We start from the raw sequence: 25,898 nt of genomic DNA, 5'->3' as shown, positions 1-25,898 counted from the left end.
TTTGGCACGCTGATATTGAACCCCAGCGAATACAGGAGGTCCAGCGTAGTCTGGAGATGGGAGATGACAGCCTGGGGCGAACTTGCCTTCAACAGCCAATCGTCAATATAGGGGAAGACTGGAACCCCTGATCTGCGCAGATGAGCTGCGACCACCGCCATCACTGTTGTGAACAGCTTAGGGGTGCTGGTAAGGCCAAAGGGGAGCACGGTGAACTGAAAATGCTCATGGCCTACCGTGAACCGTAGGTAACACCAGTGGGCAGGTAGGACGGGGATGTGAAAATAGGCGCCCTGCAAGTCCAATGCTACCATCCAGTCTCTGGGACCGAGGGCAGACAGAACCTGAGCCAGTGTCAACATTTTGAACTTCTTTCCGGAGGAAGCGGTTGATGTCCTGGAGAGATCCGAGATAGGACGCAGGCCTTTGTACTTCTTGGGAACCAGGAAGTAGTGGGAATAACAATCACAACCTACTTCTCACACAGGGACTTGCTGATGGGATCCCTTGGCCAAGAGAGCTGCAACTTCCTCAAAGAAAAGGGCCAAGTGATCCTCCAACATCCGATGGAGTGTAAGTGGCATGGGGGAAGGGGTAGTCTCACAGGGAAGGGGGTAGCCCCTTCGGACTATCTGCAAAACCAACCTGTCTGACGTGATAGTGTGCCAGTGGGGGAGGTGATAACGAATCCTGCTGCCCACTGGCAACTGGTGGTCCTGACAAGTGGGACTAGGAAGGTTTGGAGGCTGCGGCAGAGGGGGTGCTGGTGGACTGGCCCGCCCACTGGCCCCCAGACCCACGACGCTGGGTCCCACGTCCCAAGCCGCGCAGAGGCTGGACAGCTTGCGCAGGCCTGTGGCTCGGAGTGGAACTTGGCAGGGCAACCCTTCTGTAGCCACGAAATGGGTGAAAACGGAATGCACGAGTGAGAGGTGGTAGCGATGCTCAGGAATCTGTCCGTAGCCCTAGAATCCTTAAATTGCTCAAGCGCGTTATCCGCTTTGTCGCCAAACCAGCAAAGGCCATGTCCAACAGTCTATTGGACATCACCCGAAAAGCCAGTGGGCCTCAGCCAGGCAAAGCACTGCAGGGCTACAGACGTTGAACTGGTCCTTCCTAGCAAGTCAGCGGTGTCCAGCCCACATCGTATGGCGAACTTCTCTGCATCTCTACCCTCAGCAATGGCACGGGAGAGCACAGCCCGGGCCTTCGCTGGGCACTGTGGCAGCACCTGGGTGACCGCATCCCACACAGAGTGGGTGTAATGGCCTAAGAGATATGCAATGTTCACTGACCGCAGTCCTAAGCTGGCGGAAGAAAACATCGTCCCAAAATGATCCAGCTTCTTGGATTCCCTATCTGGGGGAGCAGTAGGGAACGTGCCTTTGCCCATTGAGGTATGGACCACCAAGCTCTCAGGAATATGGTGTTGGGAGAGGAAGGTTGGGTTGCCCAGGGCCAGGCATTGGCATCAGGCAATCATCCTATCCACAGGAGCCCATGAGCTGGGCTTGGACCAGGTGCCGGGAAGGATGTCGGAGGGCCTCATTGACAGCACGGGCTCTGAAGAGGCTGCTGCTGGTTGAAGCACCTCAGTCAGGAGGTAAGTCCTGACTGTCACCGTAGTTAGCTCAAGGCCCAAGTCCTCAGCCGCACTACGCAAAACCACAGCATAGGATGCTCCCTCCTCCATGGCAGGGAGAGAAAGCATGCCAACGTCTGGGGATGTAGCCAGACCACTGGCCTCACTCATTTCCTCTCTCCAGTCCGGCTCTTCCAGCTGGTCTGCTAGAGGGTCAATAGACCCCTCTCAGTCCTCCTCACGCTAAACAGAGCTACAAAAGTACCAGTTGGCGATGGTACAGGCGTCAGTTCACGCCGGTATGGCTCAGTGTCCATGTCGAGGTGGAGGCCGGGGTCAACGCCGGTTAGGGACACAACCGGCATCGCAAGTGGCGGAGGTGTCGCCAATGGATTCAGCGCCGGAGGTGTTGTAAGGTCAACCAGCGCCTATCCGGATCCAGGCCTGGATTCCTTGGTCGCCTGGGCTGACGGAGCTGAAGTCGACGGCATCGAAGGTCTAGAACCCCCACCCGAGTCTGTGGGGCCTGAAGGCTTGCTGGCGGAGTTGGGCTGCCCAAAGATGGAGTGGAGGGCTTTATAAAAGCTACAAAGTTAGGAAGGGGTCGCTCCGGCTTCCGGGAGGGGAGGAAGGCTCGGAGCCAACCCAACAGGTTCCGCGGGCGGAGCTGGATGATTACCTTCCGCAAACTGCATGGCTTCGGCCGACGGACGGGGAGAAGGCAAAAAGCGACTGTGCTTCTTTGCCTCCTTTTGGTGCTTTGACTTACCCAAAGATGAAGACTTTGAAGAGGAGTAATGGTGAGGATTCTGACTGGTTCCGTGACTTCCCTTTCAACCGAGACCTCGAGCAGGGCGGAGATGACTGTTGGGCCTCGAGAAGCTTTTGGGACTGCTTCCACAAAGATTTTGGGTTCATGGCCCGGAAGTCAGAGCACGACTTCAGGTCGTGGTCGCGCTCCAAACACCAGAGGCACAAGAGATGTGGGTCTGTGACCGACATCAATTTGTGACAGGATTCACAAGGATTGAAGTTGATGTGACATCTCTTGCACCAGGAGTCGAACGACTCGAAAAAAGAAGTTGTTAAAAAGTCAACAAAACTCTAGTCAAAAAAGACTAAGGGTACCGCTCTCTCCGGATCTGTACTGGCTGGCGCAGAAAAAGGAAGAACTGACGTCAGCGTGCAGGGGCTGTGTCTAAGTAAATACCACAACATCATTCCGGCAATCACAATGCCAACGATGAACGCAGAGTCAACAGATGCCACCTACTGATGCGCTGGGGTACTTCTGAAGAAAAATTCTCCGGATCCGTCTGGGGGGTAATTCTAAAGTAAGGAATCCATAACTAATATACTTTCAGATTAAGCTTGTTTTGATCCCTAATGCAAGGTGATATTTTCAAATCAGAAGAGATTGCTCTTAGATCAGGAATATTTAGAATATATTTTTCGAAGAGATATATATTTCAATTTGAGTATCATCCGACACACCCCTCTTGCAAGAAACCCCTTTTTACAAATTGCAGGCACACACATCCATCAAAACCTGGGGGAACCTATATGAAAATGGTCAATTTCGTGATTCCGATAGTGTTTCAGGGAACACAATGTACTCCACTGGACGTCTTTTTATACATACGCTTTAAGCAAAAAGTGAGAATCCTACATGTTGATTTTCCAGATGAACCTCCGAAGCTTCTGCCGTTACAGGCCCTTTTTCAGCAGCCTTCACCTAGGCGTCTAGTATCCCTGATTTATCGAGTAATACACACTCTGCACAATGTAGAGGATTCACTGTCATGCTCTAAGTGGGGAGAGGAGTTAGGAGTTGAGCTAACGGAGGAACAATGGGAATACTGCTGTTCGCAAACTGGGCGTATATCAGCCAGCAGGGGAAGGGCACCCAAATGTAAGGATTGGCTTAATGATATGGTTTATTACCAAGAACAATATGCCCTTTATGCTGAGCTCTTACCTAGTGCATCTAGGCCCAGAGACATATGGTCACCACAAACATCCTATTTGTTGTCAAGGCCCACGGAGAAGGACCATTAGCGAGCCTATATGTAGAATATTCTGTATTACTATTGTTCATTAATACCCATAGCGTGCCTGACATTGGAGATACTGATTGGATGACACTGTCATCAGAAAATGTGAAAATGTTAGCGGGGTGATGTGTCCCGAAGGTGCTCCTCTATGTTCCTTTCTTTCTTTTTGACCAGCCCTAACTGCGGTTATACATGCCATGCTACGTTGCTTAGTATAGGGTGCAGTGCTGAATGATGAGCGGTGACAACATTCCCCAAGTTTTTGACTTACCACAAATTTCATTGTTTGTGTCCTGCCACCAATACAGATAGTTGTCACATTGATGATCATTGAAACGCGGCCGGCCCGAAGTGGTTGTAGGCGGCTTGCTGTGTTAAATTTTACTGATTATATAGTTTGTTTGATGCCTGATGATCATTCTGAGGCGCTGCCGGCCATGGCATGGTTGTAGGCACCAAGCTGTGTCCACACTCAACTACTAATAAAGGATTTATATTATATAAATTTCAATTGGAATACATGAGTTGGGGTACTGCATATCAGAACAGATGCTCCAAAGAAGTCGACTTTCCCAATTACATTTGCTCATTGGTTTTAGAATATAGGATTCACAATCTCAAATCAATAACTAAAGGAGCCACATTTAGACACATGCTTTTTAACATGACAAGTGTTTTCATTAAAAAAATAAACAATACACATTACAACCATAAGCAGTCATGTCTCTGGTTATGCAAAAGAACAATAAATTAGCATTCAGGACAATGATCATCTGGTTTCTGTTGAGATGACTTCAGGTGCTACATGTTACATAAAGACCAAAAAATATAGAATTGCAGCCACTTCAACTTGACTTAGGGCCTTGACTTTAGTTAATTAAATAGCCAACACAACACAGTCCCTATGCTGGAAGGCAAAATGCAGTCAGTCAACTAGTACAAATCAAAGTCTTTAGGCTGCTTAGCTCATGTCAATCTATAGCCAGAGGCTTGGGCTAATTTCCCAGTTTTGAAATGAAACAAATTCCACAGATCAGTTTCAAATAAATCTTTCATCAAAATAGCTTTAAGTTAGAGTATTCAAATTTAGTAGGTTTCTATCCCAAGAGCATGTCAATAATTCCTTACTCAACAAAAGAGTGAATTTAAAGTTGCTTTCATTTTGAGGTTTTTACAGATAAGAGGGCAAGTAAGCGAAACTGCTCGGGGAGGATTCCTATTTACTGGAAAATGTCAGCTTGTGAGTAATTCTGAATGCAAGTGAACACATAGACTACCAATTAGACACTAGCCCTGTAGCTACTCAACACTGGCCAGTGTTTAAAGGAAATGTCAACATTGCTAGGCAGGAATTCTAAATTTGCATTGTATTAATCTAGATATGAACTCCGATGTCAGAGAAGTGTTTAAAAGGTCAAACCCCCCAGAAAAGGGAAGACACCATTTACATACACCAATTACTGACCTGGCCATAGACAATTACTAATTTTTTTAGGTTAGTGGAATGTGTACTTTTGTGGTTGTTTTCACCAGTCTACAGTTTTTGGGATTCTGCAAATTCCAGCATCCCAATTGTCAACACCCACTAACTGACTCTTAAGTATATGGTCTAAACGTGTTAATTATTTAATATTGAAAACCACAAGCTAATATAACAGGGTCCAAGAAATGTTAACTCGAATATATCGAGCCCTATATTCTCACAAGTGGTTTCTAAGTGAGCAAGATGAAATAAATATTGCAGTTTTCATGACAACATTGAAATACCTGCTCCTTAGGGTAGGAAGACTGTTGCACAACTGACCTTCAGCTACTGTAGACGTCACCTATACTGTCTCAACTCTTCCCTGATCAGAGTCCAGTATGGCTGTCGAACATCGCCCGTACACAGAATGAACTTGCACATTAAAAAACAAGCTCCTTTGCAACATTTGATTTCCACATTAAAATTCTGAAACCCTGAAAATGCTAGTGTCTTAAGTGGTAGAACTCCACTATGTTCTTCTTGAGGTCAATAAAAAACAAAACAGCAATTTCCTACATTTTACAGCCATCAATGAAAAACTATTTCAAATATCCCCATCTAGCATCTTTTCTTCAAGCACTCACATCTAAGTCAATGCTCGGGTTATCATATAGCAACATAAAAATCCATAAACACATCCTAAATTCACGACCATTTTAAGCATAGCACTACACAAAGGTTAGATAACGTGCAACACCAGAGTACCTGCCATTCAGAGGGCTATCTGGACTACGATTGTTACTCAACACTTCCACCAGGAGAAGCATTCAATGCCATTTGCCACTTAATTAGAAGAGGAGCATCACAACTGGTAATCTAATAGGGGGGGGGGGGAGAGAAGGAGAGAGGGAGGCTCCCAAGAATAGCCCCTAAACCTGAATATGGGATTTGTGAAAAGGACCATTTTAAAAACATTTAACATCAGGGTAGACGCATCTTAAAATTCATTGCAATCTCACACAAAACAGCAAACAGTAAAGGAGGAATTTTATCCATATTATATCACTGTTGCAAAGAATACATGCCCTTGAAATTCTAGTTTTCACTGTAGGCATGAAGTGCTTAGGAGGTAAACAAATCCTATTGGGAAGGATTTAGGGTGAGAATAAGGAGTACTAAAATTAAGCAATACACTAAAGAAGAACTTATATTGATGAATTTCTAGATTTAACATTAGACTGACGTTAATGACAAACACATAATGAATAATGACATAGTACCCAAATTGGCTGCCATCATGCTCAATACCAACTCACATCTTTAACCAAATTTTAAACCATGCCCCCCTTTAATTAGTGTAGATTGCTTTTATTGTAAACATTCTTAGTTTCATTATTTTCTTCATTTTAATTAACAGAAATACTACTTTTAGGTGAAATGGAGGCAAATCATAAGAATAAAAAGACCCACTTTTGTTGATTTTTGGGTTGTCCTTAATGTATTCATCCTTTTAGAAATGTTTAGCCCTAAATTATATACCACTCATTCACTTTCCCCAGTTTTTTTCCCTCAACCACCAACCATCATGTAAGAGGTTTGTCAGTGCCAAATATGGCAGTATTTTGTACCCTTCCCACGGCAAACCCGTTTTCCACTGTTTGGGGTACTGTCTATTTCTAGTAGTCCCAGCAAATCCAAAGTATTCTCATTGGACTTTTAAGAAATAAAGGTGTTGACTTTTCAGTAATTATCAACACATGATTTATTGGCAAAAATCTGAGGGACTAAGTGTACCCAGCAGCTCACAAATCTAGTCAACTGGACTGGTTGCTTTTTCCCCACCTCTTGAACTAAATCATAGTTCACAAATATTTTACCACCTCTGAGCAGTCCGTGGTAGGTACCAGCCGTATGATCTACTGTTGCACCATATATGAACATATCTGCTTTCATTAGAGGTACTACAAGGCCAGTTCAATTCACTTCTGAAACGTTTTTGGCCTGAAATAAAAAAAAATGGATAAGCGCACCAATTCCTACTGAGATGACATCTGAGAAAGCAGTAGTTCAAATATTATCAGTCCCACAGGTATAAAATGCATTTTTTTTCGGATACTCTACACCGCTCCCTTAGAAAGAGGATATGCTTGTGTTTTTCCACTGCAATAGGTACTCTTTCTACATTCCAGAGATACTGACCCTGGTCTGATCTAAAGCAAAATTAGGGGAAGAGGCAGAGTATGTTTCAGATGCGAAGTGAAATCCCTATGGAGACTCATCAATACGTTAACCATAACTGGATTTCCTTCAGCATGTATATGAACGAGATGCACCTATAGCATGGTACAATGTGATCCTTTAATAAAGAAAATGCACATCTTACGCATTCTCTACTAAGAAGTATCTGAACGTAGTCCTGACAATCAGACCCAATCATTTTAATAAATGTTATGATGCCACATTTTTGAAGGTTCGGGAAGTGTCCACTTTTATCTTTTTTTATGCATGACACCAATGCTATATGTGAAATTATTGCTATATCCTGAGGTGCTAGATGATTTTTGTAGCACTTTAGCACATTATAAGCAGTTATCTGAGAATCTACAAAGTAAAGGCACATCATGTAACAGACAGCATTACCTCATAGCTACTAGTTGAATCAAACCAGGTATTCAGTAAAAAATAAATTACTTACTCTGTGTAAACATAAGTAACTTAGAATTGCCAGCCATGGTCCTTTAACACCAACATGAGAGAACCTAACATTGAAGTTGGTTCCCATTTCCATAAATTAGCATCATTTTGACCATGCAAAACATTGTCTTTGCAGTCATTATCCAATGTTCAAATTGTTGTGCTGTATGTAGATGCCAACTGCAACCAGCTCACAAGGAATATGTACCAGCCCACTTTATTACACTTACTATGCTGCAGTATTATTTTTAATCACACAGGTTCACCCTCTGTACTACACCAGGGCTTGTGGTGCTGATCAGAAGTGCCCATGTTTAACACCTCGTGTATTGCAGTTGCTATCAAACTCTACATAAGCAGAACATTTCCCATGTGTTTGTACAAACTCCAAAGTCAAAAGACAGGAGAACCTTGGTGATAAGATGTACCCAACACCTCAGCCCTCAATCTCACAAAATTACCATACCAAACACTCAACTCACTCAGTATACACTGGTGGAAAGAAAACAATTATCAAATCCATTGTGCCCCTTCACTAAACACATGGAGTAACCTGCCTCAACAACCAGTTTATTCTCATCAAAGTTGGCAACCACGTTTTCCAAATCGCTAATGGTTTAAGTAAGATTAATTGGAAAATGCAACACATGTTTTGAGGAGTTTTGCTGGGGCAATGTCTCAAGGTTTGAATGCCTTCGGACTTACACACCAGCTACTCATTTGCTTCCAAAATTCAATGAGGTTCATCAATAGTTCTAATTAAAAAAGCTTGTTTATTCCGTAAAGGACTGCCTTCCTTATCAAGCAGGTTGAAAGACTTTTGGTGACCCCTGAGTACAAACAAGCATAGCTTCGGCTGGACCAATCACAGGTGAATACAACCACTGACTGGTTCAATCATTTGACAACACATGGAAGTGTATTAGGGCAGACTGGTAGGAACCCTGGCATGCATGCTTCTGTGTCCCACACCCTCCCTCCCCAACGATTATCTCATGCAGGCGCATTACAGGCTGCTGCAAGTTAAGTACTTCTTTTGGAATGCAGCTTTGCACATGACATGAAGTATGCAGCCACACCTCTGGACGGAACCCTGACCTGGCACAGCAGGAATAGGTCAGCAAGTATTTTCTAGCCCTATTATTTATCCCTGCATACACATGCACACACATGGAACCATGTCAAGCGGTGCCAAGGCCACAACTGTGCCCATCTGTGTATAACCACCGCACAACATACAGAAATGAATGGAACAGAACATTTCAGCAGCTTTTTGGCTGTCCCATACTGTTCAAGCCATTCTGAATACCCAGCACACTGCAAAGCGCGATCCTAACAGGGTAGTTCGGGTTTTTGAACATGAAAGGATAATTGCACCCTTTGAAAACAATAATTCACTTGGTTCCTAGAAGCTTAAGTTCTAAGGAATTGCCTTTTTTCCTTCTTTAAGAATAAAATAGTACTCTTATATGCATTCTTTAAAATTGCTAGCACAAACGCTGGTATTCAAAGAAAACCCCTTTCTTTGCAAGAATTTATCATCCAAACAGGAAGAGTGGCGGGAAATTTACGAAGGAGTAAAGCAACGGTGCTCTATCCCATCACCAGATTTCACATTACAAGAAGCTCCTCTTCACACCACAGCCCCAATCAGAGGCGCAAAATAAAATATGGACTAAGACCAGTCCTTACATTTCAGACAAAAATAAAAGAACAACAGCTGTAGATGAATGATGAAGCCTTCTTCCGGCCAGGTGGGAAAAAGACAGCTCCACCCTGGACTGTTCTCTTCATGGCGTCAGTTGTCTGTGCGATGGATGCACATGTGCAAGTGTTACTGGCTGGAGCTGCCTTCCTGGGTGGTTGTTGCTTCGTGTCCCGTAGGCCGCCATCCCTTTGCGCTTCGACGCTGTACGTTTATCTGAGAGGGGATAGAAAGATTCGCCAACAAAGTGATGACCTTCGATCCTCAACCCATCTCTTTCCACTGTTTGTAGAACTCAAGCACATTCTTCATTTCTACACTGGTACTGGCTGCTGCCTGAATTGCAACCTGGAAGACAAAAACCAGAAATTGATATATTATAATGAAAGAAAAGAAAAAATCTTTGTTCGAGGCAGTATGTTCAAGACATTTGACTTGGCAACATAAATACACACATATATATATATATTTATTCACTAAAAAAACCATAGGTTTCACGCGTTGTAGTTACCTGGACATTTCACTCATACAAAACCATTGAAATTCCCCCGTTATAGTTAGTTCAGCTAACTATAACTCGCGCGCCCGCAATGCACTGCTGATGACATCACATATTACATCACTCATGACCTCACTGAGGACATCTCAAATGACATCACCGTGCATTGCGGGCGCGCGAGTTATATTTAGCTGAACTAACTATAACGGGGGAATTTCAATGGTTGTGTATGAGTGAAATGTCCAGCTAACTATAATATGTGTGAAACCTATGTTTTTTTTGTGAATTTCTAAGGTTTTTTTTAAAAATGCTAATTCCTAACTATAACGGGTGTGAAACCTATGGTTTTTTCAGTGAATTTCTAAGGTTTTTTAAACGCTAATTCCTAACTATAACGTGGCTGAAACCTATATTTTTTTCAGTGAATTTCAAAGGTTTTGTAAATGATAATTTTTAAATGTATTAATTATTGCCAAATATGGTGTAATTCCGTTCAGCCGTTCGGATTGTAGCCCTGGCTAATGGTCCTATGGAAAATTGCATGGGGAAAACACGTTTTGGGACCCCCCTTTTTTCTCGCCCCTGCTTCACGAATCACCCCCAACCTGAGGAAATAGAAATTTTACGTGGCCAGTGTGTCCCCTACATGTACCCTATGTATGTACATATACCCCATGTATGTCCATGTCACCATGCACTTCCCCTCTCATGCCTGTAATAATAATGTCTCTACATTTCCGTCCAATGTTAACATGTCAGTTACCAAGCCCTCCATGAAAGAAACGTTAATTCTGCACTGAGGCCTATGTTGCCAATGCATTTACATGGTGCACGTTTAAAAGTTGAGATGAACTCGTTTTTGTGGCTCAGCTGAGCCAGGACCCGAATTCAGGCTCCATGCCTCCTGACACTCTGAAAGCTGCAGTTTAACTATGTATCCCTGACCTCTCACATACTTCCTGCTCAGCCGAGAGGTGCCCAGCTTGGCCTGCCAAGACAGTATTTTGCTTACAGTTATCTGCCCTGCTCCACAGAAACCCATTCCTGCTTATTGAAAAAGGTAAACATATCCCGCTTGCAGAAGATAGGGCCTAGCCTTTCTGTCTCCATTCAAGTGATTTACAGAACTCGCATCCATAGAAGGCCCCTGGCCCCACGTAATGCACAAAGAAATATATGCATATACTAACATTTAGTGATGAGCAGCCTTTGCTCGAGCGGCCTTTACTTCAGATAATACATCCTCCAAACTCAAGATATCAGATAATACCAGAAGTGCAGGTCGTCCTGACATCCAAGACTCCTCTACTAGCACGAAAGTCAGCTCCCCCAAGCTTCCCCCAGTTACACGTCAATTCCACGTCATGACCAAGTTTACGCACACAAGTAGGGTAAAGGTTTCTGCTGACCATGCAGACCCCCTCCATGTATCCACCCACCTATGACACGCCTATGACTCATCAAGTGAACACCCACGTGTACGCCTTCTTACACGCCCTTCTCACGCCCATGTGCACTTATCTCTCTCTCTTTCACTTGCTCCGCCTTCTCTATGCAAGTTAATGTATGTTTTAAGGTATAAATGATGTACTCTGTGAATAAACTTCAGATGACGATCCTTCCTGATCCCTAGTGGTGATGGAACCCGATTCTCCCTTAACTCGAGTTACTGAATTAAAGCCCTTTTGAATCGGACACCACGGACTCTGCCTCTCATTATATGCATGATCCTTGTTAATGTATAGAAATTCCGACAGGGTAATTATTTTATTTACCACATAATCTGGCGCCCGAACAGGATCTAGTCCCCTTCCCCACGCGCCGGAGATGTAGGTCCAGCCCCCAGCCCCCTTCTACAGCCGTGACGGACTTCAAGTGTACACGACAGCGGGACTTCCTGCCTACTCCCTCAGGCCCACGGAGGAGACGGAGACTGCGACCAGGCATCCACACGAGGCGGTGAGGATTGCGGATCATCCCAACCAGAGCCCAAGCCGTGAGAGAGCAAGGTCCGAGGTATCCAGAGGCCCACCTGTTCCAAGGCGCATGCGCAGCAGCAGCAGTATCGAGTTTCCGAGGCCTTCAAGTTCTGCTTCCCGGTGAGTACCGTTATTGGGAACGCATAGAGACGGATTCATTTATTTGAGTCCGGTAAAGACGTGTCTGGGTACACAGGCACGGTAGAGACGTGTCCATTTCGGTGGATGCGGTAAAGACGTGTCTCTTTACGAGACCGGTATGGTTGTACTGTTTTGCAGTACATAAAGTAAACAGTTTTTAAAGTTCATGTTTCTCCCACGTACTAGTTAGGATGTATCTGTTTTAAATGTTTTAGTATTGTAGTGTGAATGGTTGTCTTCAGTCTACTTTTTGTGTATATTGTGTTGTCGTTCAGTTAGTTCCAACATGCCACTGTTTTCGAAATTACGTCAGATAGGGACCAGGAAAGGGATACTCGAAGAGTCAGTTCCCGTCCCGCCTAGAGATACACCTGGTCATTTTATGTATCAGAAACATGGGCTAGATGCCATACTGTTTTTAGACTTATGGGTAGATTACACGAAGGATCTAGAAGAGAGGTATAGATGGCCTGCCTCAGGAACATGGGATGCTGAATGCATTATGAAGGTAGAGGAAGCACTATGGAAAAGGAAAGTTAGACCGTCCCAGAAAGATGCCATTGAGTTATGGCGTAAAGAAGCGCAAAGGAGGGCAGAGAAGGAATTCCACAAAGCAGAGAGAAGTAAAGAGGCAGCAGAAAAAGCCAGAGAAAAAGAACTAAAGGAAGAGGGGGAACGGGTCAAGGCAGAACAAGCAGATAGAGAAAGAAATGCCCTCATTGCAGGGATGTATCCCGTCCTAACAGAAGGACTAGCTAAAGTGACCCCCTCAGAGGTACCCAGTAATTTGCCACCACCACTAGTACCGATTAAAGTACGTAAACACAAACAGACAGAAGCTGAGGCTTTTATTTCCTCCTATCTAGAAGAGCCCGCTCCGGATTATGTAAACGCAGAATTCCCTCCTTCTGTCCCTCCTATCAACAATTCTTCCTCCCCCCCGCCCCCATCACAGGATCTGCTTGCACAACTGCGGCTTCCGCAGGCGGCCGTGAAAGACGACATAGGACAAGGGGCAATGGGAGGGGGGCTACCAAACATGCCACGAACACCGCCAGCAACACGAGCACTGCCAGGGTTAGGACTACAACGAACGCCACAAATGACAGCATCACCCTATAAGCATAATGTAACGATTTCACATTGTATATACGATCCAGTACCAGGTGTAGGTGCAATGCTTATGTTCTCACTAAGATTAAGACACGCTGTCGACTATTTGATCACATTACCTGGCATGAAGGATAATTTAGATAAAATATACCATTTCATTAGAACGGGGGAGGGACCCGAGAGTATAGAAGAGGCCATGGAACAAAGAAAGATGGAGGTACAACGCATGATTTTACGTTTTTTGATTAACTGTCTGATCAGGGAACAGGACCAACCAGGTAAAGGAGTAACTAGAGGTCTGACAGATTGGAGTGACAACATAGCTGCCGGTAAACATGATAAACAGGGACAGACAGAATGTATGTACAGGAAAATACGAAAAGAGATTCTAAAAATACACAGGAAAGAGTCTGACGAGAAAGAGGATTCAGCATCAGAAGATGCTGAGCACGAAACAGAGGAAGTGGATAAAATGAATTACGTAGGCAAAGCACGGCAGTTTGACAGGCCCAAGTGCCTCGACTACCGCAAACAGGGACCCCCTATAAAAGAAAGATATTCCCTCAAAAACCTATTCCAAGCTACTGAGAACGCACTGAAAAGACGAGTAGAGTGCGACAGACTCCAGACCCCAGACTTTCAAGAATTGGCCCGGTCAGCCGTTCAATGGGTGTCTAATGCCAACATATATAACGGTGACGTAGTGGCTCAGACCTTTTTGAGCCTTCCACAGAACGAACAGCGTTTGGCTGGTATTTACATGGTCCAACATTTGATCACGTTATACGAGAGTCAATATTCTGATCCCGGACCCTTGTATAAATTACTGGACGATATACTACTAGATAGATGGATAGGCCTAGGTACCGATTTAATTAATGTCATTCTAGACCAACGACATAAGTACTTGACTTCTATGACCACGTGCATGATTCCTGCCCCACACCACGACAGAAAGGGCTTACACATAGACAGACAGAACCCCCTACGAGAGGTTCATCCCGTTAAAAATACAGCGGGTGATCTTCAACGAGTATATGTTTACACACCCTTAACGAAAATAGAAATACTGGAAATGAAAAAGATGCTGCCCTGTCATGATAAAGACCCGGGGGGGTTCCACCGTGAATTAAAAGACATTCTCCGCATAGGGGATTACACGTACACTGACATCATTAAATTATTGAAAGTACTGTTACCTGCCGGTATTTACGAAAAGCTTAAAGAAAAAGACTGGGAGGTGGGAGAGAAAAAGATAAGTTGGGTAGAATTGGAAACAGAGGATAAAGGCCGACACCCTGGTGTTGGTTTTGGGGAAAAAGCTAAAGAACTACCTGAACTCCTGATACAGGTCCTGTCGAGATTATTGGTTACTAAAAAGGAAGATTGGGATGCTATTTCAGCCTGTAAACAGAAACAAGATGAAGACACCAGTGATTTTTATTCTAGATTCGAGAAATGTTTTACTATTAATAGTGGCCTTAAGCCAAGTAGTGAATCGTATCCACATCTTTTTGTGAGCAAATTAGTAGAGAATTCTTTACCCCCGATCAAGAATAGAGTACTGAAGGTTGAGAGTACCTGGCAAGCAAATAGCCCTTCCCAAATGTTACAAATGTTACAATATCACCAGAACAGAATTAGGGAGGAACAGGAACATGAAAAGAGACGCATGAAAGATACGAAAATGAAAGTGCTGGTTGCACAATCAGTACCAGCTAATGCGAACAAAAAGGGCACGACACCTGTTAAAGGGAACTGTAATTATTGTAAGCAACCAGGTCACTATGTAAATGAATGTGCTGTCCTGAAATACAATATAGCTACAGGCAAGACAAAAGAAAGACCGCATCCTCCTAAACAGAATAGCACCCCACAGAACACGCAACAGACAGTAGCGAATTTCCCACCCCCACCAGCAGTTGCCACACAACCAGCCACGCAGCAAATGTATCAGTACACACAGTCTGACTATCCAGAATATCAACAGTTCTCATGAAACAGCCTAGAGAGGGAGGTTGGCTTGCCCCTTATTGAGGTTCCTGTAGATCAAGAAGGTCCCTATGTACATAGTCATGTATTGGGAAAAGACAGAAAATTTTTAATTGACACAGGGGCGAGCAGGACTACCATCAGTCATGACGATGTTCCAGGGGCACCCCTCTCAGGCTCACAGAATGTTTCCCTGGGATTTTCAGGAAAGCCTATTGTTAACGAAGTGTCAAAGCCAGTTCCCCTAGGAGCCGGTCCATTGTCCCGTACCACAGACTTGTTACTCACTAAGTCATGTCCAGAAAATTTGCTTGTTATAAAGACATTGAAAGAACTGGGAGCAGTTATATGTTGTTCTCCGGAAGGAGTAAGATTGTTTTTACGAGATTTTAAAGGACATTATGTGTTGAAAGATTTCGATCACAGACTACAGAATGTACCACAGCACTTATGGGCACAAGGTCCAACTGACGTAGGTTACATGCACATTACGCCACACCGTGTCACTCTCAAACCAGGAGTAGTACTGCCACGAATCCGACAATACAAGTTACCACCTGATGCCGTAGTAGCCTTGCTGAAAATTGTTGACGAACTCATTGCACAAGGAGTGGTAGTAGAAACTGACTCGAATGTATGTAATTTACCTATCATCCCTATTCTTAAACGAACAGACCCTAATGCACCACCAGTCTACAGGCTAGTGATTGACCTTCGAGAACTGAACAAATGCATAATTCCCCAATACCCAGTGGTCCCAGACATTTCTTCATTACTGACTGCAATTGATTCCGAGGCAACGTTCTTTACTGTAATTGACCTAAAGAACGCCTTCTTCAGTGTCCCAATTCATCCAGAGAGCCAATACCTCTTCGGATTCTGTTTAAATGGACGCAGCTTTAAATTTACGAGAGCTCCTCAAGGATTCACAGAAAGTCCTAGTATTTACAGCCAAGCATTGAAAAGACAACTGGACAGTATTCACATGCCTGCCAACACTGCGCTGCTCCAATATGTAGACTATATACTGATCACAGCACGAACAGAACAAGACTGCGAACGTGCATCACTGACAGTTTTACACTTCCTGGCAGACAAGGGGCACAAAGTGTCCCCTTCGAAGTTACAATTCTGTGCACAGCAAGTGGTGTACCTTGGACACTTGCTGTCCAAGAGGGGTAGACAGCTGACACAAGACCGTATTCAGTTAATTGCCAACCTTTCACAGCCCAAGACACAAAAGGAAGTACGGGCCTTCATTGGCCTCACTTCTTACTGCAGACAATGGATTCCCCAGTATGCATATCTAGCCAAACCACTCATACAGCTAACAACACAGGAGGCAGCGTCTTCGACTGTCCTCCCTTGGACACAAGAGCATACCCTTGCATTTGAAGAATTGAAAAAAGCCTTATGTCAAGCACCAGTTTTAGCGACTCCCTGTTACAGCAAGCCTTTTACGCTTTTTGTCACTGAACGGGATGGAACAGCATTATCTGTCCTTACACAAGATCAAGCAGGAAAACACAAGCCTTGTGCTTATTTTTCTAGTACATTGGATCCAGTGGCCCAGGCTCTGCCTGCGTGCCTGAAATCAGTTGCAGCAACAGCTCTAGCAATAAGACCGAGTGATTCCATAGTGTTAGGACACCCCCTGACAGTACAGGTTCCACATTCCGTGGAAGTTCTCTTGAACAGGACACAGACACAACATCTGACTGTAGCAAGACTGACAGGATATGAACTGACATTGTTTCAGCCACACAGAGATCAGACGATGCAACATCCTGAACCCTGCTACACTCCTGCCCTCAAGCACAGTGGACACTGCACCACATGACTGTGTGGAAGTAATTAATACAGTGACGAAACCAAGACAAGACTTGACAGACATTGCACTGCCAGACCCTGACCTGACACTTTATGTGGATGGTTCATGCATGAGAACAAGCACAGGAGAGTTAGTGGCCGCATATGCCGTGACCACTGATACTGAAGTCATAGAGACACAAAGAATAGACACATTGTCAGCACAAGCAGCAGAGCTCATCGCTCTGACACAAGCCTGCATACGAGCCAAGCACCTGAAAGTAAACGTATATACAGATTCACAGTATGCCTTCGGGGTTGTTCATGACTTCGGAGTGTTATGGAAGGAGAGAGGTTTCCTGACCTCTCATGGGACCAAAATTAAGCATGGTCCCCTTATTCAGGCTCTGTTAGAAGCAATACACTTGCCTACAGCCATAGCCGTCCTGAAATGCAAAGCACATACGAAAGTTACAGACACCATTACCCAGGGTAATGATAGGGCCTAGCCTTTCTGTCTCCATTCAAGTGATTTACAGAACTCGCATCCATAGAAGGCCCCTGGCCCCACGTAATGCACGAAGAAATATATGCATATACTAACATTTAGTGATGAGCAGCCTTTGCTCGAGCGACCTTTACTTCAGATAATAGATCCTCCAAACTCAAGATATCAGATAATACCAGAAGTGCAGGTCGTCCTGACATCCAAGACTCCTCTACTAGCACGAAAGTCCGCTCCCCCCAGCTTCCCCCAGTTACACGTCAATTCCACGTCATGACCAAGTTTACGCACACAAGTAGGGTAAAGGTTTCTGCTGACCATGCAGACCCCCTCCATGTATCCACCCACCTATGACACGCCTATGACTCATCAAGTGAACACCCACGTGTACGCCTTCTTACACGCCCTTCTCACGCCCATGTGCACTTATCTCTCTCTTTCACTTGCTCCGCCTTCTCTATGCAAGTTAATGTATGTTTTAAGGTATAAATGATGTACTCTGTGAATAAAGTTCAGATGACGATCCTTCCTGATCCCTAGTGGTGATGGAACCCGATTCTCCCTTAACTCGAGTTACTGATTTAAAGCCCTTTTGAATCGGACACCACGGACTCTGCCTCTCATTATATGCATGATCCTTGTTAATGTATAGAAATTCCGACAGGGTAATTATTTTATTTACCACAAACCTTTCAGGGAAGGAGCAGAGCGAAGCAGGCCATTTTCTAGGAGAAATTTGCGAAGATTCGTCCACCGCGCCAAAGTTATTCCAAATAGAATGTTGCGGATTTCCTATGGAAACTAGGTCCTAACTATAACTACCTACTGGCGACCGCCAGTAGGTAATGTGTGTGTGTATATCTATATATATATCTATATATATCTATATCTATATATATATAGATAGATACACACACATACACACACAACAGATTGAGGATTATGGCAGCATAATACACTACAGGTCAATCAGATTCAGGTTACTTCAACAAACAAGTGAAATATCTGGATAAGGAGTCATCAAAACATTTTACAATATGGAAAATTCCCTGGTACCTATTGGTGATAACCATTTGCAATAAAGGACACGTATTTGACTTTATTATTGCCAGCGGACTTAATTCAAATTCACAACCCTTTAAATCGACCTTGTTTGACCATGTCAAAATGTAATATCAACTTTACAAACCTATCATCATCAAAACCAACAACATAAAAAAGAGCAAGCAACACTCACACCAAATTCAGTTCCATACATGAAAGTTTTATTAGCAATAGCGGACTCTGATCTTTATTACTATAGCTCCAGGTCAGATTCAAAGTATACTGCACAGCTAGTGCACTGAAACACTGGGTGCGATAACTCCTTTTAGGAAAAACAGTTTGCTATTGACCATTGTAGAGCGGTGAGTGCCTCCATTTTCTAGCCCACAATTTCTTCCTTTGTGTTTTTTTCTCCAATGGACACCTTGTAGATGCTGCTGCTTCCAGGTTCCATTGACACGTCTGTTAGGACATAATATCTTATACTTGTTCGATCATAATGAGTGGTCTCTCATTTTGTTTTCAACACTTGGGCCACTAGCTTTGATGAGACTTGCTTTTTAAAGCCTTAGTTTCCTTTTCAATAATGCTTGGTGTCTTTGGGAGGAACAGGTGGTTTCTCTGTAAAGGATGTAGTGTTTCCAGTTTATAAAAAAAAAAATACAACTTCCTTTTCAGGCCTCTTAAAAGAATGGTCTGAAGAGATGGCTTAGAGGGCAATGTCTCTCGTCCTCTGGAGAATGTGTCTATATATTTTTTTAAGAGTCCTGTTACTCTCCTAATCCATGAAGCAAACAGTCATCCTCATATGCAGTAGGTTACTGCTCTTTCTCATCTTGATGTTCTGAAGGTGAAGATGGAATATACGCCTCTCATTCGATCTCAAACACTTCCCCAAGTCTCTTACATGCATTTTTGGCTGGAATTTTGAAAGTACTTAACAGCGGATACACTTTCTCCCTTTCGATAACGTCAACAATTCAGTTTTCAGTTACATCTTTGTAAATTTCAGTTTACAGTCCGTTTTAGTCACAGGACAATTGTGGCTTCGCTCCTAGCCCACAATGCACTAAGACATGGACTCCACCTCAATTTGTTTTCTATACAGCAGCAGTATAGTGTACCCTCATTGCCAGGTTCAAGGTGGTACAAGACTACAAAGATCAGAGAGCCTACGGCCCAAGGAGGTGGGCCCTTGCTTAATCACCTGAATCTACCGAAATCGCTATAAAGCAAGTGCCCCATCCCACTGCGCAGGACCAGCCCGGGGCAAGGACGGGCCTGTCCATGCCCAGAAGAGGCCACCCTGCAGTACTGTTTCTTTGGGTCTTGTTTATTTTCTCTTTTCCCTGCCTGCTAATATGTGTTAGTTGGCATTTGATTTGTGATACCGCAGCGAAAATGGTTAAGAGAAAACCAGCACCACAACATTTGTCAAAGCCACCTCAAAAGATAAAATGATCCAGTAAGCGGTGAGTGTGTAAGTAATGAAAATGACCTTACTGAATGCAAGCTTTCTCTTGGCTACTCTGGTGGAATAGGACTAGTAAGCATTTTTGGGGTTGCCTCTTCTTTACCTGCTCACTTCATAAGAACACCCGGTTGCATTTTCTTGCCTTTGGCCGCACATAACAAAGGGCCACCTTCCTTAACTGTAACATCCTGCCCACCCAATTGCCCGCTTCAGCCTGCAGCGGCTAAGCGCTTGAAGCGACTTATTAAGCCACAGCCAGTGGAAATAGCAGCCTTGATTAATCCACCACCGTCGACTCACCTGTCTGAAAACTTGGGAGTGAGGAGAAGCGTTGAGGGGTGCTTGGACAAAGTAAGGGTTGCACTGAAGGCCAAAATATTCCCCTTATTACTTCGGCTGAATGCCACGGAGTCCATGCTGATAAACCCAAAACACTCATGGGTCCACCACAAGCATAGGCAAGATGGGGGGTGAAGTAGTACATCAAAGTAGCTTTGCAAGGCACAAACCTGGCCAGTGGCGGCTACAACCTCCAGAGCTCCACCATGTTCGCCAAAGCTCATTTGCAACACCACGAATTTCAAGCAAAACAGGAACCATTGCATCTTTCAGCACAATAGTTATGCACAAATACATGGTAATGCTGTTAATAAAGCCCAGTATGTGGATGACGACAGATGGAGTGACCCCGCAAAGTGGCATTGCAGCCTAATGCCCTTATGTGGCAATTCTTGCTGGTGTAGCCCCATTGAGACGGGATCAAAGAGAGCCCCAGGCTGATTAGTTCAATAAGATACTGAACTGGTTGGGTCACTATAGAAAATTCCTGCTGGATATGGCAAGTGGCATTTTGCTGACAAGGAGGGTGGGTTGGCTTGGTGTGGGATCTCAGGTCAGGCAAGGGGACTGTACTACAATTGCTTTTTGGGTGCATGAATAATCAGCAGGATTACAGCAACACTACCCTACTGCCCCTGGGCTACTTTTATAAGCCCGGATATTGTGTCAGTAAGGATAGTAGATGGGAGCAGCACAGGGCCCCAAGATTCAATATTAGTCTGAGTGGAATCTCAACCTATTTCTGGATGAGAACGATGTTTGGACCCCTTAGTTTACCATTCTTTTCAATGCCATACTGAAAGGGGCTCCTACTCCTCTCACTTGGGCTGGAGCGGAGATTATCACTATTTATAAGAAGGGATCCAGGGATCTTCTCTCCAATTATAGGCCGATCAGCCTAATTGTTAGTGCAAAAGCTCTTCGCAAGGGTCATCCTGAGTAGACTGCAAGAATGGATAATTTCCTCAGATACATTGGCCCCACTGCAGCAGCTTTTAGAGAGTTTATCAGTACACTTGACCAGGTCCTCCGCCTCCAGTTATTGTATAGGAAGATTGTACAGCTAGGAGACGGGCGACTTTATGTGGGGTTTGTTGATCTTCGGTCAGCATTCGTCCTCGTCCCAGATTTAAGTTGGGGAAAATTCAAGCTAATATGGGGGTCCTGTTCTATCTCTTGAACCTGATCATAAGACTCCATGATAACCACGTCAGATCGGAGCAGCTGGGGGAATTGACAAACTGATTTTCGGTCAATAGTGGAGTCAGGCAGCGGTGCGTCCTCGCACCCACTTTATTTTCAATGTTTATAAATGATCTGGTAATGTATGTGGACCATTGCGAGTCTTCCGCACCCAGCCTGGGCAAAATTAGTGGTCCTGCCCCGAGGCTTGCAGACAACACGCTGCTCCTCTCAAAATCCCCTATGGGACTGCAAAAAATCCTTGATGGGTTTGATACCTTCTGTAGGGAAAGGGGTCTAGACATTAACCTAGCAAAAACAAAATATATGTTTTATAAATCCTTGCCATTCCACCCACCCAAACCCCATGCTGAGAGGGAACTCCCTGGAGTGAGCTCATAGTTTTGAATATTTGGGTGCTGTCCTGCTAGAGTACTTTAATTGGCAGACCCATATTGCAAAGAGTGGAATAAAATTAGAACAAACCACTGGGGGGTTACTGAAGACATCTAAGGCCTCCCAATACAGCCCTATTTCACCGATCCTGCAGGTTTAGAACTATAAGGCTCTGGAATCCACTTTGTGTGGTGTTGAACATTGGGGACACAGGAAGGCATCTTTGGTTTCCGCAGAGCAAAGCTTTATGCAGCAACTGGTTAGTTCCTGGCAGGAATCTGACTTGCTGGCCAGCTCACCCGTATTTATCCAGGTTCCTGTGCTGGTAAGCAGTAGGGGCACCATGGATCAATGGGGTGCAGGGTGCCACCCTAAATGATAACCACTTCCCCATAAGTGTGGCAAATTCTTGTCTCTGAAAGCACGGTTCCATGAAATCCCAAATTGAGAAAATCTCTCCTGGACACCTACAGGTGTGGCTAACTTTCCCCAACACTCACCTCCAAGCCCCTCTGCTAATTCAATTACAGGGGTTTCCCATCTGGCCGGTGGTGGGCCTGGCTCCTGTCCTCACTGTCTTTCTCCCTTTGAGCAGTTTGGCTACCCAGCCCCCTTCCTGCCTTTTGCTCTGCAGCAACACATCTCCTCCCACCAGATGTCTCCTTTGTCTCAGAACAGGCCACTATCACACTTATTCAAGACTGCTTGGCTCAGCCTGTCAAAGGCTGGCCAAGCAGAAGAGGCTGCTCTACAGCTGGATTCAGGCACCCCAGAAACACACGTTCTTTACCTTTTTTTCTGTCAGTTATAATAAATCTAATCCTGGGAAGTTGTTGGATTTATTCTAACTACTATTTAGATACTTTGAAGTGTAGTTTTAGCTCACTTCTGTCAATAGTTAGACTTTATTCACGCTTAATAAAGCCTTCACATGTTAGCCTATGGAACTAATGTACAACAATGGGGAAAAACTGAATTGCCAGTGTTTCCTTCACCAGGGCTTAAACACATTTTATAATGTACAAGCTTCTTTTAACATTGCATCTACCCTTGGGGCATCTAGGACAGACCTTAGGGGCGACATATATCAAAATAAGTCAGTTTAAGTCTTTGGAAGTACCTTTAATTCCTAATTTGAATTTGGACATAGTTTTATTTTAAAAGCAGCCTGCAAAGCAGGTCTGGCTTTTAAAATGACAGCAGGCAAAACAGCAGCATAAACTTAAGTGCATTAAATCTACTAGGCCTCGAAACCTACATGCCCAACCATATACTAGGGACTTGCCGGTAGGTTGTCAGTACCAACTGTAATTATGCCCTGGTTAGTAGAGCCAGGGCACAATAAGAGTCAGGAAACTTACAACTAGTAGTTAAAATGGGGGTAAATAAGTGGGGGGGGGGGGGGGGGCACTGCAAAAAGCCCTGGTTTCTTACACGCTACACAGGCTACTTTCCAAAGGCAAGAATTGCATGACTCATGAGTGTAATTGTTCAAAGGGCGGACCCATAAGTCTTATGAGAACTACATTAAGGTTAAAGGCAAGGACTGAAGGAATTCTTGAAGAGGTGACTTTAAGGCACCCCATTGAAGCTTTATTAAAAGGGATTTTAAAGAGGGCCGAGTGCTCCCTACTTTTCATTTAGGTTGCAACAGCAGCTACATGTACATTGATAGAGGTGATCACCAACCATGGTTTCTACAAATGTAACAAGTAAAAGACGAGACCTTAAAGGGGTCTGTGTGCTAATAATGCAGTAGTGGACACATCTTTTCCACTAAGCAAAGTTGCAGGCGCACGTGGTGAGTTTAAGTGCTTCACACCAGATCTGCATTGATTGTTTCATAACTTTGAGATATGTAAACTCCAAGACCTCAGGTGTCCGAGGACACAGTAACTTACCTTCTATAACAATTTTTCTGGTAGATACTCTACCTACCTGCAGATTCCTCACCTCTGAAAATTCCAGATGCCAGTCTGGTTCTGAAAACTTCTGACATAGCTCTTCAGCTCCTGTTGGGCGTACTGGCTCCATCGCCATGTTCCAACAGGGTTGTGTAACCAAAACCATACAACAATCCCACTGGCAGCCAGTTCTTACATTCTAATATTTTTTTTTAAACCAGCTCTCTACGCAGGGATTAGAATAACATCTATAATGAACCAGTGCAGAGCAACAAGCCAAGATAGCCTCTTATTGTAAGGCCTACAAATTTCCTTCAGGATGGGGAGGTGGCAGTAATCGGAGAGAAATCTGCAGATAAATATCCACCAGAAAGATTGTTACCAAAGGTGAGTAACATCTGATGGATACACATGGATATTCCCAATCAATACTCTCCTTAGGAGGTGTGCAGGAGTAAATTCAAAGAAGGAAACTCTGTAGGAGCGAGTGAAATGGTCACCCCTCCTCAGCTCAGAATCCAAACAACAGTGTTTGGCAAAGGTGTGGTGAGCACCCCCATGTCGGCCCTTTAAATATGTTCACTAGCCTCTGGCAAAGGCTGCAGTGGATGACTTTGCATTTGTGGAATATGATAGAATCCCCAAAGGCGGTTATTTGCCAGCGACCACCAATCTTAATGCACAACAGAATTCAACAAGCAAGTGTTCTCTTTTGAACCACCTCGCCTTTGGTTAATTATTATAGTTGAAGCAACCGTTCCTCCTCCTTGGTCAGATGGAGCAATGGACAGAAGGTGGCCAAGGTGACAGTTTGCACTAGATGGGAGGGAGATGCAGCCATATTGCAAAGAAGGTTGTTATCAAGAACAAACCACATGAAGACTGAATCTCACTAAAGTGAAGAGTCGACATCAGAGCAACCAAAAACACAGTCTTTAAGGTAAGCAATCTTAACTGACATCCATGCAGGGGCTCAAACAGAGCACTTCTCAGGCACGTCACAACTACATTTAAGTCCCATTGTGGGGCATAACAAATGGAACTGGAGGAAATATGTTAATCAAAACCTTCAAAAATCTACCAATTACCGGTAACTTGAACAATGATAGCTGTTCTGGGAGACAAAATATATCCTTTGACCGTACAAACTGTACAATCTTGCTAGGCCAAGAACAATGACAACTGGGGAATGTTGGCCAAGGCTATGAGGAATAAATGGTAGTGAAGATGATACTGGAAGTGAGGTGTTTAGTTGTAGGGTAGGTTTAATTATTAGAAACAACCCATGACTGAGGCGATGTCAAAAGTAATGTTCACCTCAGTGGTCTTAAATCTTTTTAATGCTGCGTCCCCCCCAGTGGAAAAAAAATAATCGGGCCCCCCTATGAATTTTTCACAATTATTTTATTAAATTTGCAATGTTAGATTATGTCTTTACATAATATTTAAATACTGCAGTTACGTTCTGTTATTGTTTCAAAAATGCAATCAAATACATGATTGCCAAGCATACTATTCTGGTCAGACAGGCCTTACTAACGCATGCAAGTATCCAAAGTATGGCTGTTAGAAGTGTGGGTGGGGGGTTTGAAGAATATTTGGAGTCGCCTCCCTTTTGGCACAATTTCCCAGCTAGGATATAAATAGTAAACGATGTTAGTGATGACCCATTACAGGCTGCTTGGTGCCATTCATTTTTCACATCCTAAAACAACGCACTGTTATCAGTACAATGCTTCTTTTGGCCAGAGCCTGGCGCGCCCCCAGGATCACTAGAGGCCCCCCAAGGGGGCCTGCCCCCCAGTTTGAAGGCTCCTGCCTTAAAGCAATAGAACAAACCATCTCTTGAGAGCCAGTTGGCAGTGTTGAGGTCTGCCCCCATTATATAGTATGATACTTCCTCCCCATCATGGACGACCTCCTCAAAATAGTACCCAAGGTATTTTTGCAAACTGGTTTCCACCAATGCAGTTAATAATCAAAGTGAAGGAGAGTAGCACCCCAACAGACAAGCAGTCCGG

General features: G+C 44.2%; 1 protein-coding gene across 1 annotated transcript in view; it reads right to left on the bottom strand.

Annotated features, from left to right (window-relative positions):
• Positions 1-4,279: 4,279 nt before the first annotated feature.
• Positions 4,280-25,898, bottom strand: part of SMG5 (SMG5 nonsense mediated mRNA decay factor) — a 317,166-nt gene continuing 295,547 nt past the window's right edge. Inside the window, exon 22 of the mRNA XM_086947626.1 lies at positions 4,280-9,848. Coding sequence (XP_086803752.1) covers positions 9,765-9,848 — 84 coding nt within the window. The 3' untranslated portion in view covers positions 4,280-9,764. The remainder of the gene's footprint in view (positions 9,849-25,898) is intronic.

This window comes from Lissotriton vulgaris, chromosome 12, assembly GCF_964263255.1.
Source record: "Lissotriton vulgaris chromosome 12, aLisVul1.2, whole genome shotgun sequence".
Taxonomy (NCBI): Eukaryota; Metazoa; Chordata; class Amphibia; order Caudata; family Salamandridae; genus Lissotriton; species Lissotriton vulgaris.
Note: the sequence above shows the minus strand (reverse complement) of the source record. Positions and strands in the feature narration are given on the sequence as shown.